At 43.9% G+C, this 15,138-nt stretch overlaps 1 protein-coding gene across 20 annotated transcripts in view; it reads left to right on the top strand.

The window, feature by feature from the left end:
• CTIF (cap binding complex dependent translation initiation factor) overlaps window positions 1-15,138 on the top strand; it is a 492,208-nt gene that overhangs the window by 429,815 nt on the left and 47,255 nt on the right. For all 20 annotated transcript variants that reach the window (XR_011171664.1, XM_069104528.1, XM_069104515.1 and 17 more), the window contains one exon: window positions 253-408. Coding sequence is in view for 19 of the 20 variants with exons in the window: in XM_069104528.1 (XP_068960629.1) it covers window positions 253-408 (156 nt within the window). In the remaining variant the exon portion in view is untranslated. The remainder of the gene's footprint in view (window positions 1-252; window positions 409-15,138) is intronic.

Raw genomic sequence — 15,138 nt, 5'->3', positions numbered from 1 at the left:
TCTCTCTCTCTCTCTCTCCCTCCCTCCCTCTCTCTCTCCTCTCTCTCCCTCTCCTCTTCTCTTTCCTTCTCTCTCTCTCTCGCTCTTTCTCTCTCTCTCTTTCTCTCTCGCTCTCTCTCTCTCTCCCTCTCCTTTCCTTCTCTCTCAGACATACACACACCCTCACTTTTTTTCATTTTTCATCCCTCACTTCCTCTCCCCCTGCCTTCCTCCCACACCAAGGTGGTGATGCCCTGTGTCCTGTCTCTGCAGAAGGATTTCACCATGCGTGAGGAGCTACAACGCCAGGACGTGGAGCGCTGGCTGGGATTCATCACCTTCCTCTGCGAGGTGTTTGGTACCATGCGCAGCAGCACGGGGGAGCCATTCCGTGTCCTTGTCTGTCCCATCTATACCTGCCTCAGGGAGGTAAGAGATACTGAGCCATCCTGTCTGTCCCTTGGGGTCCAAGTAACCAACCAAAGCGGTCAACCCTGAAACTCCCTATTCTTCTCTTCTTTCTGGGTGGGGTGCGTGTGTCTGTGTGTATCCTCAGAATATGTAACCAAGGGAGGCTGTGGTGTTGCCTTATATGGTTCTTTGGGAAGAAAAGGGTCAGAAACTATTATACTGGAATGATCTTTTCATCTGTAAATTGAGGTATAGCCTCTGAGGTTCCTTCCAACAGGACAACAGCAAGATTTATGATGATGAACTCCATCACTGCGACACGGAGATGAGCCGAGCGGGCTCTTGAGTTCCTGTCCAAGCCTGCACAGAGCTCTTAATTTCTAGGCAGCAGCATTTAGTGGAAAACCCACTGATCTTAGAGACAGAAAACCTAGATTTCAGCCCCAGCTCTGCTACTTTGCTGTGTGGCTGTGGGAAAATGACTTAATCTCTCCCAGTTGAGCTGCCCTCATTATAAGATAGGGGCGGTGCTTGTGTCGCCGCCCTCACAGGATGATGGTGAGAAAAACATTTTCTAAATTTTAGAATGTTGCATATATTTAGGTTTTTATCATCATTATGGTGATGGCATATATCAGTCATTCTCAAAAATGTCATAAAGATGAATGTGGGCATATGATTCAGTCATTATCAGCATTTTCTTGATCACTCTTTTTGGGTGAGAAAATCATTTGTGGTTTTAATTTTTTCGTTATCTTGCCCTCCCTGATATAGATACGGGTATTTTAAACTCTTTTTTTGGGGGGGCTTTTTATTTTTGGAGGGCAGTTGGGATTAAGTGACTTGCCCAAGGTCACATGGCTAGTTTTTGTGTTCAGTGTCTGAGGCCAGATTTGAACTCAGGTCCTCCTGACTCCAGGGCCAGTGCTCTATTCACTGCGCCACTTAGCCACCCCAGATATTTTAAACTCTTATTCCTCTTAATATGAATGGACATGGTTTCCTCTGGGAGCTGTTCTTCGCTATATCTTTCCTGACTCTGTCCTGAGTTTATTTAAGCTTCCTCAGATAGCACATCAGGCCCTCTGATTATTGAGCAAGGCAAAGAATAAAATGTATGCCCACCAAAGGGGTTCTCCACTGCCAGAGAGGATATCCTGGACAAGGCCCATATGGAAAGAAGGATGCCCTAGCTGTGGATGTTCTCTAAATGCTCCTATTTGCAAATGGTTTTGTGCTGTTTCCATCAAGCCCCAAACATGATGGGGCCTTCTTAATGAGTTCTGTGATAACTAAAAAAAAATCAGTTGAATAGTCTTTAGACATATTGGGCCTAGAATGACTAAGGAGGAATGAAGCAGCCTGGGTTGCATTTGGAAAGCTGTGCAATGTCTTTGACAGTCTCAAGGTACTTCCCCGCACAAATACTTATCTTTTTTTTTAACAATGTGATGCTATATAGCAAACTTTGGAACACAATTACTTTTGAAGAATCAAAGTCATCAGTGACCAGCCAAAACAAGTGGAGAGATTTAGGATAGTTATTATCTATAGCATATTTCTACCAACAAGCTAGATTTCACTAACCCTTATAGACACCTTGTACTTGCCCCTCTCTGGATTTTTGTGTCTTAAACATGCCTTTCCTACCTATTTCTGCCTGTTGAAATTCTGACTGTGAAGTCCTGTTGTGTAGCTAGGTGGCACAATGAATAAAGTTCCAGGCCTGGAGTCAGCAAGACCTGAGCTCAAATTCAGCCTCAGACATTCCTAGCTGTGTGACTCTAGGCAAGTCACTTAACCTATTTGCCTCAGCTTCCTCATCTGTAAAATAATCTGGAGAAGGAAATGGCAGACCCCTCCAGTATCTCTGCCAAGAAAACCCCAAATGGGGTCATGAAGAGTCAGACATGACTGAAACAGCTGAACAACAGCCTCATATGGTCCTCATATGGCACAAACTCTGACTTTTATTTGCGCCCACTTCTGAATACTCTCCCATTTACTGATGTCCTTCCTAAAATGTGGCACCCAGAATTTTATGCCATCTTGAGTTAGTCTTGTCGCACTCTCTACCTCTTTATTGTACATAGCCTTATAGTAATTTATTGTTTCATGAATTTGTCTTCTTTCCCTGACGACATCACTCATTCCTTATAGGTGTGGTCTATCTCTCCTACTGTGGGAATGCCCTGAGGAGCAAGGGTCAAGGGTCAATGGGAGCAAGCTAGCTCAATGGGGGTTTGGGCTTGAACTCGGTGGGACTAATGCCATGTAGGAAATGAGTCTTGAACCAAATCTCCCTTCCTTCTTTGGGGAATTAGCCTTGGAAGATCACTATGGCCCTGCTGCCCCTTCCTCTGCCCGTTGGTCAGTTCTTCTCAGAACCTAGAATGATTGATTCTCTAGAAGTCTGGATAGGCTGGGTTTCAGAACTAGAGTCCTTTCCTTTGTCCCTTTGCCTGGGATGTCCTCCCTGTCCTGGTCTGTATAAACGATCCCTAGCATCTGTAGCAGTCATACATCTTTACCACTCAGACACACCCTGCTTGTTGGTTCAGGGAACTCATCAAGGTGAACTGAGTCAGAAAGCAGGGAGTCTGGAAGGTTCACCAGCTCCAGTCTTTCCTGCTTCTGCCTGACTCTGAGTTCATCTTGGCAGTTTTGCTACAATGAACTTTTTCATTCTGAACACATAAGAGTCAGCACAATACAATATAGCAGAAAGAATGAACTGGCAGTCAGAAGACCTGGGTTCAGATCTCAGCTAATCAATGTCTGAGGTCAGATTTGAACTCAACACAGAAGAGTCTTCCTGACTCCAGGTCTAGCGCTCTGTGCACTATGGCGCCACCTAGCCGTCCTTCAAGGGAGGGATTGGAGGATATTTACCTTGGAGAATACCTATGGGATCAGGAAAGCTGTCTTCAGGTATTAGAAGGACTGTCACTTGGAAGAGGGATTGTTCCACTTATTCCCAGAAGGCAGAACCAATAAGACTTATAGTGGTAGTTGCAGAGACAGACTGAGATTATTTGTAAAGAAAAACTCACTAATGATTAGAGCTGTCCAAAGGTGAAATGGGCAGCCTCCGAAGATGGAGGGTTCCATCCTCACTGGAGTGCTTTAAGCATGAGGTGGGTGACTGCCTATTGCATCTATTATAGAGGGGCTTCTCCATCACGTATGAACTGAAGTAGATGGCATCTGAAGTTCCCTCTGGTTCTGGATTTCTCTATTCTGAGGGAGGCATATTGGGTAGCTGGAAGACACTACGTTGAGTCCAAATTGGAGAGGGCTTTTGTGGCTGAGTCTATGTGTTCAGATTGTATATAGGAGGCAGTAGGGAGCCATCCATGAGTCTGTTTTCAGAGCAGAAAGTGGATCACACAAGCAGAGAGGACACAGGTTCGAGGTTTATCTCACTGAGACATTGCCATTTTTCCTACAAACTCCAAATGATGAGCCCTGGCTGCGTCTCCCCTGAGTTTCCTTTTTATTTCTCTGCCCATAGTCTGCAGGAAGAAATGACAGGTGGCTTTCCTGTGATGAGACCCAGCTGAGGGGATGAAAGAGCCCCTGTCAGCTGCTCAAGTATATGGTTCCTGACACGGTATCTTCCCAGCCAGCCTGTTTATTCCAAGTGATGTGAAATCAGGTAGGACTGTCCCAGTCCTCCCAAATTTGGGTCATGATGAGTGATGGGATCATCTCTGGTAATGAAAAGAGACCTGTGTTGATCCATTCTTGGCGGGAGCTGAAGGTCTGGGTTTCAGGGACACTGCCCAGCCACTAGGCTGGAAAATGAAGCTTGCCTTGGAGTTCAGGCAAGAGGGGACGAGGGGTGGAGGCTGCTCATGACTGAGTTTTGTCTATATTTGTTTTGGAAGATGTTTCCCTTTGTGAGGAGTGGAGCAGTGAACAGGATCTGTTTTGGTTACACAGGTAAAAGCAGAAAGAAAAAAAAAAGTAGACAGAAAATAGGAGCCAGCATCTAAGGTGAGAAACTGAGGCAACGTAAATATCACTCTAAGAAAGATTGCTAGGGGTGGCTAGGTGGTACAGTGAATAGAGCACTGGCCCTGGAGTCAGGAGGACCTGAATTCAAATCTGGCTGAGTTCACTGAGTTCACTCTTACTAGCCGTATGACTTTGGACAAGTCACTTAACCCCAATTGCCCTGCCCTCCCCCCTCCAAAAAGACCAAAAAAAAAGATGTGCATTAGAGTCCTCACTCTACCACTTACTTAATTGTGCCATCTTCCAGTCTCTGAGCCTCGGTTTCTGTATCTGAAACATGGCAGTGAGACTGAGGGCAGAGACAGGAGTGGGAGGAGGATGGACTAAAAGATCCCTTGGCTTCTTTCTAGCTCCGAATAATTTGCTACAGGTCTCTGGTCATCTAGCCCATTCCCAGCAGTGACCCTGGGATGATTTCAGCCTGCAATGGCTGTATCAGTTGCTGAGACCTGCTGGTTTCTCCTCCTAAAACGAATTTTTTCGCCGTGTTCCCTGAGAGATACTTCTGCTGATACCCTAACATAGCCTAATCTCACTAAATCAAACTATTTGAGAAAAAAATCTGTCTGTGATAACTGAATTAACACACTTCTAGTGTTTTATAGCTGGAAGGGCCTTTAGAGAAGTCCTAATTCAAACCCCGTTTTATAGATAAACTGAGACCCAGATAGGTTAATTCACTTGCCCAAGGTCCTGTATCCAGATAGTGGCAAAGCTGAGACCAGAACCCATGTCTCCTAATTCTCAGGCCAATACTCTTTTTCCTAGACTTTGGAGAAAATACAGTTCTATTTCTGACTCAGAGACAAGTGATTTACGAAGTTTCGTAAACCGGGGGTCCTGCTTTAGTGAATAAATAAGAACTACTTGTAATTATTTGCTCATTCATTATTGGAAAATACAAAGAGGTACTGCTAAAGTGGTTTTTAAAGTATTTGAAAATGATTGGCTGTCTTAAGTAAACTAAAAGCAAGCCTCCCAGCATCCAAATTCACACTACTTGCTTGGCAAATTCTTTTTTCATCCAGAGCTCAAAGGTCAACCTCAGATGGACATAGCCTATGAATTCTAAGAGTGGGGTCTGAATTAAGGGTCTCAGTCTGAGCCTGGCCCCCCATGGCCATCCAACTAGCTCTCATCTAATCTTACACATTCTGCTCTTGATGGCTGGCCTTACCCACTTTTTTTTTCGGATTTTTCTTTTTGCTTTTTGGAGGGTGGAAGGTAGGGCAATTGGGGTGAAGTGACTTGCCCAAAGTCACATGGCTAGTTAAGTGTGAAGTTGTCTGAGGCCAGATTTGAACTCAGGTCCTCCTGACTCCAGGGCCAGTGCTCTGTTCACTTCACCCCCTAGCCACCCTGCCCTTACCCACTTTTTTCCTCTCCTCACTCATGATTGCATTATTCTTTCGTGTTACATGTTCTGGGAGGCTCCTTTAGAACTTAGAGTACTTCTCCCCTTTCCCCATTCTTGAACATATTTGTTGAAAATCTGGTTGACCAAGGAAGAATTGAAGTGTCTTTGTACTGCTCCCCGACCTTCTCTTTCAGTTACCCTCTCTCATTTTCCTTTACCTCTTCACCCAATTTTTTCTTTTCCTCTCATCTCCTATGCCCATTTCCTCCTAACATGAAAATATCTCCTCTCTCAGTACCTCTTCTCCTAGTCTGTCTGTCCTCAAAATCTCTCTTCCTCTACCTCCTTCAAAGTTTTGGCAACTAAAACAAAGGTCAGAGAAAGAGTGAATGAGTGCAGGGGTGGCCAGGTGGCTCAGCGAGTAAGAGCACCGGCTCCAGTGTTGGGATGACCTGGAGATCATATCCCGGGCTCAGACACTCAGCACCATACCCAGAAATAACTGGCCGTGTAACCTTGAGCAAGTTACTTAACCCCAATTGCTTAAAAAAAAAAAAAAGAGTGAATGAGTGGGGACTGGAGATTCTGCTCTATGTCAGAAACATCTCTCCTGTTTGTACACTCCACCCCTTTCCCAGTGGAACCTTTCTTTAAGCATTTCATCTCTCATCCCCTATCCTCTCTTCTCATTTCCTCTCCTCTCTTTTTCTCTCATATTTTCTTCTTTTGTCCTCTTGTCTACTATATTCTCCTCTCATCTCCTGTCTTCTCTTCTCCTCTCCTGTCCTCCCACCTCCCATCCTCTTCTTCTCTCTCCTCCTTTCTTCTTCCCTTCCATCCTCTCCTCTCCTTTCTTCTCCATTCCTCTCCTTTCCTCTTTTCTCCTGTCTCGTCCTCTTCTCTTTCCAGAAAGTCCGTTAGCACCGCCATCCTTTAGTCAGGCTCCCAAGAAAAGGCACGTAGTGGAGCAGTACCATTGTGGGTGGCAATGGGGGCCCGCGCCTGACAAGAACTGGGTGGGCTCATCAGAGAATAGTGAATGCTTCTGGCTAATGAGAAGGATGACATAGAGGTCAGGCAGGCAGAATCTCTCACGAAAGGAAATTGCTCCTTGCAACAATGAGCGAGCCACATTTTTTCCCCTTTGGCTTGTGCTCAGTCCAGTTGCCGACATTGTTTTGGCTCTAGGGGAAATCTGACCTTGGGAAAGGGTAAAATGAAGTGGGTGTGGGTGGGGATCCTCTGGTATTTCACTGGGCAGAAAGATGAGTCGGGAACATATTTTAGACGTACTTTTCCAGGGATGCTTGTACATTCTCAGGACTCTTTCTCGTTGGGCTCCCTATTGTTGTATGGTTCCTCTTTCTCAGAGATATGGGGCCAGGACGACATTCACCTTCCCACCTTCAGTCCAGCCAATGCCACCTTTAGTTTTGAGAAAGAGACACTGAGGTATTGGCAACCTGAGAGACCTCCCCCAAAGCAGAGATCAAGCCAGACAAAGTCTGACTCTCCCACCCTCTTACCTCTTCCTTGCCAGACCACACTTCCTCCCTGAAGAACTAAGGAAGACCCCACAGGGCTGCTCTTTTGCCAGCTTGGAATCTACTACTCTTAGGGCTTTTGTTGCTTATGAAAGACCAGCAAAAACATGGAAAGTCAAGGTGGTATTGGGTCAGAGGTCTCCCAATGGCCATTTGACTTCTTTGCCTACAGAATAAAGTCTCAATTTCTGCCTGATATTCAAAGCCCCCTCTTTATTGGATCCATGGATAGATTTCAGAAGGTTCATGAAATGGAATGGGGGAAAGTTAGATTAACTGAAATTTTATATTTCCTTCAATTGTGAATTTTTTAAAACCCAAGAAACTACTCTGATAGGAGGTCCCTAGGCTTCACCACACTCCCAGAGTGTTCTTTGGCACAAACACACACAAAAAGCTAAGTACTCATGATTAAGGCTAACCTACCCTTCACCTCTAGTTCCTGTTCCCCTTATCCTACAATCACCGATAGCTCTTCCCTTCTTCCCCTTTCACATTCCAGCCTGCAAGCCTTGATATGGCATCACTCTCCTGAATAGTGTGGTCAGCTTCCCATCTACCCATCCCACCTGTTCCTTCAAAACCAGGTCCTTTTGGAAGCCTCCTTTGACCACCCCAGTGCCAGTAGTCTTTTCCTCTAAACTCCTATAATCATTTTCTAACAAGTCATCTGTCATTTAATCACTTCTTTGTGTGGAAATAATAACAGCTATAGTACCTACTGCACAGGGTTCCTGTCAACTAAAATGTGATGCATGTAAGTAATTGGCAATCACTAGTATTGTTTTGAATCTTTTAGTTCATTTTATTTTCATTTTAACTTTCTATTATCCCCTTTCTGCCTTATCTCCCTAAGACTTAAGCTCCTTCAGGAGAGGAACCAAGGTGACTTTCTTCTATACCCGTTACAATCTAGCAAACATCACCAAGGATAGGATCATTGTATTTGAAAAGAAGTTTAATGTTATTATTTTGCTCAAAAAATTGCATTATGCAGTCAAAAAATAAAGAGACATAAGATGAAATCCCTGCTTTCAAAGAATTTACAGTCTCATTGGGGATCCAAGAGGAAACTCAGAAATAATAGGGAGCGGTGCCTGAGAAGTGAACATCTAAGTTGGATGATACAGACAATCAGTTTTTATGAGAAGTTAAAGAAGAGAAAGATAAATGTAGGTTGAGATCATTAAATGCTTCGTGGGAGAGATGAGATGCTGCATTAGGCCTTGAAGGACGGACTGGAGTAGGAAAAGTGGAAAAGAGAGAGGAGAGCATTACCAGAGAGGGAAACGGTGTAAGCACAGGTACAGAGGAGATGACTGTGGTTTGTGTACGGGATATTGAGAAGACTGGCCGACTCGAACAGAAAAGGGGAGACTGATAGGATAAAATCACATAGGGCCTTCAAATCTAAAGGAAAGTTCAGTTTGATACCGTAAGTAGGAAGTCAGTGAAGGTGAAGGAGGGGAATGATGATAGGATAATTCAAATCACCCCCATACCACTTAAAGTGACTAGATGCTACATCCCATGACCTTTGTCAGATAAGAATAATCATCAGAGGGGGCGGCCAGGTAGCACAGCGAGTAAGAGCACCGGCTCCAGTGTTAAGAAGACCTGGAGATCGAATCCCGGGCTCAGACACTTAGCACCCACCCAGAAACACCTGGCCATTTAACCTTGAGCAAGTTACTTAACCCCAATTGCTTAGGGGCGGCCAGATGGCTCAGCGAGTAAGAGCACCAGCTCCAGTGTCGGGATGACCTGGGGATCGAATCTGGGCTCAGTTACTCAGCACTACACCCAGAAATAACTGGCCATGTAACCTTGAGCAAGTTACTTAACCCTGATTGCTTTAAAAAAAAAAAAAAGAATAATCATCAGAGGTTGAACTATGTGTGAACATGGGCTGGACATCAATCAACCAGGAAGTTTTGGGGACTGCTTGAGTATCTTGACCCTGCGCTGTGGGGCTTGTATAAAACAAGTGAGCTAATTTGGAATAGGGGATTTGAGTGTCTGGAAGCAGAAAGAAGAGGGGCAGCAAGGGCGCGAAGCAGATAGTTGGCACATCTTCCTGAGTTCAAATCCTACATGTGTGACCCTGGGCAAGTCACTTAATCCTGTTTACCTCAGTTTCCTCAACTATCAGATGAGCTGGAGAAGGAAAATGGCAGACATTCCAGTATCTTTGCCAAGAAAACCCCAGATGTGGTCACCAAGAATGACTGAAACTAAACAAGAGAAGCAGAAAGAAGAGAGAACCAAACCCCTAAGAAAGAGGTGCTTGGGGTATGAAGTAAGAAGGAGAAGAACCCTGGCCTTAGCACTGGTCTCCTCCCTACCCTCACCTCCTTGAACTTGAGAGAGTTGGAGGATCTGGATATTTCATCACAACCTTAACAAGCATCCCTTGAACATTTAATAGCATTATCTACATCAGGAACCGAGGACAGACTGGACAAAATGAGGAAAGAAAGAATCAAGGCTGTACAAAGAACTCCAGCAGGAAAACTACACTGCGCCTAAAGGTAATCTTGAAGTCTCTCTAGCAAAAGGACTTCTAGGAACTATACGTGTTCCCCTTTGCCACATATGCCCCAAACCTGAGGCCACTTTCCTCTGGACTCTCTTTATATTTGTGGGGGAAATGTCAGGGATTTGGGGGTATTGTTTTGTATACCACCATGGTAAATAGCCATTTCAAAAAGTTGATTAAGTCTAGCGGACTAATTAATATCAACCAATTATCATGAGAGGGAATGTGCCCATGGGGACCCAGATGATACCCAGTCATCCGTGCCACCCCGGAATCCTGAATGGAGGCGTAGCAGCTGCTCCCCAAGGATATGGCCTTCCAGTGCCAGTAAGATTTGGGAGAGGTTTCTGAATAGGGCAGTGCCCACAGTGAAGGTGGTAGCTTGGAAGATTAGCCTGGCAGTAACATACAGCATGGATCTGAGCAGAGACTGAATGCAGGGGAGCTAGCCAGGAGGTTGTTATAGTCAATAAGGCATGGAGGAAGAGGACCTGTTCCTTTTCTGCCAGACCAGAAACCAGCCATTTAAACAAATTTATCATCACTTATGTATTGGGGTAAAGTAAGAACAGAGAGCTGGACCAAACAGAATCAGGACTCAAGAAGAGTGGACTAATTGTTCATAAAAAGAGGCAAGACACTAAGTGCCCATTACACACCCAGATTGAGCCTTCAGCGCGGGCAAAGATCTGTGGTCCAGTTTCTACTATAAAGGGTTTAGACTCCAGTAAGGTGCACATATCAAGTGCACATTCGAATTACAGGGCTAATTAATGTCAAAAACAAGTGTCTAGTTATGGACCCCAACAACATTACAGTTAAAATGCTGTTGTTTGAAGCATGCTTAGAAAAATAAAAGTTACCTTTTCCCTCACCTTTAAGTCAAGGGACATTTTCAGAATAGCAAAGATGATGTGATGCCTTCATTTCCTCTTTCTTCTACCCATCTTTTCCTGATCATTAGCAAAGTTTGCATCAACACAGAACATTGGCTCCCAAGGAACAAAATCCAGGTCTTTATACACTTCCCTTCCCCACCACGCAAATAGGGAATACTTTTATAAGGGATTGATTAGTCAGTGAATCACCACCACCACCAAACTAAAAGAAATATGCTATATACCCTTACAGATCCGGACCGATTTAGACTGAGACCTGGCCAAATTAAGGATAATTCGGAGCTATGGAACTTTATTCTAAAGAAATGACAGTTTATTACTATTTTCAATATATTTGGTAATCCAACTAACTAACCACTTCCAAATAGAGGTCCTGTGGGCCCTGTTTTGTTAAGCTAAGCTTCATCTGTAATTAATAGCATCTAATTGCCTTTTTCAGTATCCTCCAAGTGGGTACTCCAGTAATGTAGACTGCAGCCCCCCTCATGCTATCTCATCCCACATGATACTTGCCAATGTCCTGTCATCGATGTTTCCATCGAGTATCCAGAGTGCTTCAGGCCTTCCTTTTGGTATTTTAGCATGTTGTATGTAGCAGTGAAATAGCTGGGCTGTTCATCTATTTCCCTTCACTCTCTCTATATGATGAGCCTACATTGACTAACCACATGTCCTTGATGTCATTCCCTTATGTTGTATGTAGCACACAGATCAGCTTTGACAGCATCTTTCAGCATGCTTATATCCACTATATGTCTCTGTATTGCAACTTTAGGTCACCCACAGTTTGGGTCCTTTGAATGCTGAAATGCTTGTTCTATTTCATAAATTAAAAACAAATTTTTTTAAAATAATCTCTGCTTTCCTACTATAAAGTATCATTGAGAGAATATTGGTACTAAGGAGATGGATTTTTGTGTCAGGGAGAGACTTGTAATAGTTCAAAGCTCTGCATAATTTCCCAAATGTAATCCAGCCTGCCTTCCTACTTCCCACTATTCAAATTTGGGTTCACTTATTGTCTCTCTGCCGTACCCCTTCAAGATATATGTGCTGATGTGCTAACCCCATCCAGCTTCATGTCATGGACTTGGCAGTGGGGACTCTTCTTCCACTCAGCCTTTCTTGTGCTTAGCATTCCATCTCCACCTCAAATTCTTGCAACCTACCACTGTGCCTTTGTAGAGACTTGCCCCTATCCCCGGAATGTACTTCCCACTTAGTGTTTGCTCATTCCAGGAATTACCTTGTATTTATTTATGTGCACATTACATCTCCCATTAGAGTATAAACTCCTCAAGGACAGAAATTGTTTTGGTTTTACCCTTATATCCACAGCACCTAACATGGTACCTTGCAAAGAATAGGTATTTAATGAATGTTGATTGAATTTAATTGCATCATTTAATTGGATGGCTTAAAATGATCTCTTTTGAGTTATCCTAGATCACATTGAGAAAGCCTTGAAGATTTTTCTAGGGTTCAATGCAAAGAGCAGAGTGTCATCCCAAAACAGAAGAGTCTAGGAGACCAAACCGTCCGCCAAGACCCCTCTTCTATTTGGACTCTGCACAGGCTCTCTTTCATGATGGTAGCTGACACTTTGGATGAGAGTACACCTTCCTCTTTTTTTCAGTGACATCCTTGGTATTGATCAAAGCGTCACCAAAGTGACCTCTCTGGTTTCATCTCTCAGGAATCTTATATGTTTTAACATATGCGTGGGAGACACTTTGCTCGAGAAGAGCCTTTAAAGTAGTACCAGTCATGCTTCTGTAAATCGGATGCTTTTCTTACAATTCTGAACAGCAGGGTCGGATCTTTTATTCTTTACACCTTTCAGCCATCTATCTGTGTGACCGAAACGTGGCCTGTCATGTCAGTCAGCTGCAAAAGCCCGCTGGGACCCTTTTCATCTGGTAGAAATGTGACGAGTCCAAGTGTAGGGATTCTGCTGGTGCTGACGATGAGAATAGATCACTATAGAAATGCTAACAGATCTTTCCCACTTTCCCATCTGTTTCTAGCTTTGGTTTAGTAGAAAGCACCCTATGCCCGGAGCACAGGACTTGAGGTCCAGGCCCACAGTCTGAGCTCCTCTGCTTATTCCTTGTGCAAGTTATTTGTTCAATATCCTTGAGCCTCAGTTTTCCTCATCTGTAAAACGGTAGGAATAACACTTTTTGGACTGCCTACCCCCCAGATTGTTTTGAGGAGAGTACTCTAGAAAACTGTAAAGTGACTAATAAAAGTTCTTCTCTTCCTCCTCCCAGGTTCATCTCAGAATGCTCTTAGATAGGAACAGTGGCCAGTAAATGGTACATAAGAATCCCTACTAGCCACATATTGGCTTAGAAAACCACATATTAACATCATCTATGTTAAGCTGTATTTTGTTTATTTTGTTAACTGCTTCCCAATTCCATTTTAGTCTGGTTTGGGCTGCACTTGGGAATGTCATCTCTGGTCTTAACCAGCCAGTCTTTTGCCCAGGGAAGCAAGAGATTTGGAAAGTGTGGGGGCCAGAAGGTGGAGAGGAGCCCAGGTGCTTCCCACCACAGCTGTCACTGATGTAGGAGCAGCTGACAAGGCTCCCCTTGTCAGTCGATTGTGCCAACATTTCCACCGTGCTATGTAGGAGTGCCAAAAGCTAGAGGAGCTGTTAGTATCCCCAAGGCTTAATGAATGTGAGGACCATGCTTGGGGATGAGAAAGCTCGGCAGTTCTGGGGCATTAAGTGAGTCGATGGGCATCGTGGTGAGGAGAGAGGTGGAGGAGGGGCGGGGTAGACACTGGGAAGCACAGAAACTTTGAGACTGAGTTATTTCTCTTCATGGTGTGCGGAGACTGCTCCAGAATGCCTGTGCTGGTACAGATTCAGGACTTAGACTGCCGCAGTGTGCACATACAGCATGTACTAGCATAAGGACACAAATACAGATGAAGCTGGAGCTCAGGTCCAGGCTAGTCCTGAGTGTTTCTGGTTTCCTCTAACTAGAGGAAGGTGCTGCAGTCACTGAGTAACAGTGACGGGCAGAGTGAACAGTGATTTAGCATGCTTTCCTAGTTATCTCTTAGTTACACACACACGCACACACACTCTCACACACACGCACGCACACACACACATACACACGCATGCACACACGCACACACACGCTCACACACACTCTCACACACACGCGCACACACACGCACACACGCTCACACACGCACACTCACACACACGCACGCTCACACACGCACACACACTCACACACACACGCACGCACACACTCACACACACACTCATTAAAACAGGTAAATATAAAGACTATGTGATGAAGTAGTCTCATGGAGAACGTTTCTCTCCCCCCTCCCAAAAAAAAACCTAAGGTGAGAATGTCTTATGAATCCTTCACGATTATTCCGATTTTAATCTTATTCAGTGACTTCAGCTAGAATTTTCCTTTGCAAATTTATCTTGTTTCTGATAAAAATCAAAAGCCCTTTCTTAGACTTCTTCCTATTTCTAGGCTTCAATCTAGCTTAGCATCAAAAGCCCTCGTATTTCCTTGCAGCTGCTATTGGGAACTTGTCTGCTTAAAAATCATTCCTGGGGCTGTCTTCTTTCATAGCCTACTGATGTGCAGAGCTTCAGAATTCTTTCTTTTTCCATGTAGCAAAAGCCAAAAGAAAGAAGTTATACATACTTTACTGCAATGCTACTAGTCTGTATGAAACCTCTAACATTTTTTTATCCAATGAGAAATTTCTCTGTAAATGTACCTTTTCAGGAAGAGAACTGAATTCTCCTCCCTCCCCTCACACCCACCTTAACTTTTCAATTTCCTTATCTGAATCTGTTGCAAACTGATATTTTTAACAAATGGTCCTCTTAGCAACTGTTTTAACACAGGATTGAGATACTAGCTTGCTTCTGATTTAAAAAAAAAAGAGAGAGAAAACTTGAAGTTACAAAAATATCCACTCATTATGCCAGAAACTGTTTTCTAAAAGGGCTAGTATTTGTTTCAGAACAGTCTGTTTTTTAAATAACATTTAAACAGAAAACTTGAAGTTTCCAAACATTATTTAAAGAGGTTTCATAACATCTCTAGCTTTCTCAGTGACCAAGCAAAAAGCCCCATGCTTTGAAATATATCACATTGTGGGTAAAAATATGAGACAGAGAGAGATGGAGATGGAGAGACAGAGACTGAGACAGAGAGATAGAGAGCAACAGAGAAGAAGAAATATAAGAAATATGGGGTGTTCCTTATTAAGGGAAAAATGCTTCAACATATATGTTTCAGCAAAGCTAAGCTGGTCCAAAATTAAAACAGCACTGTCACCAGACAAATTCATATTCTGTCTGTCTGTCTGTCTGTCTCTCTCCCTCCCTCCTTC

Source organism: Petaurus breviceps, unplaced genomic scaffold (genome assembly GCF_028583685.1).
Source record: "Petaurus breviceps papuanus isolate PSGF00001 unplaced genomic scaffold, PetGlider_PUasm1.0 131, whole genome shotgun sequence".
Classification (NCBI taxonomy): Eukaryota; Metazoa; Chordata; class Mammalia; order Diprotodontia; family Petauridae; genus Petaurus; species Petaurus breviceps.
Note: the sequence above shows the minus strand (reverse complement) of the source record. Positions and strands in the feature narration are given on the sequence as shown.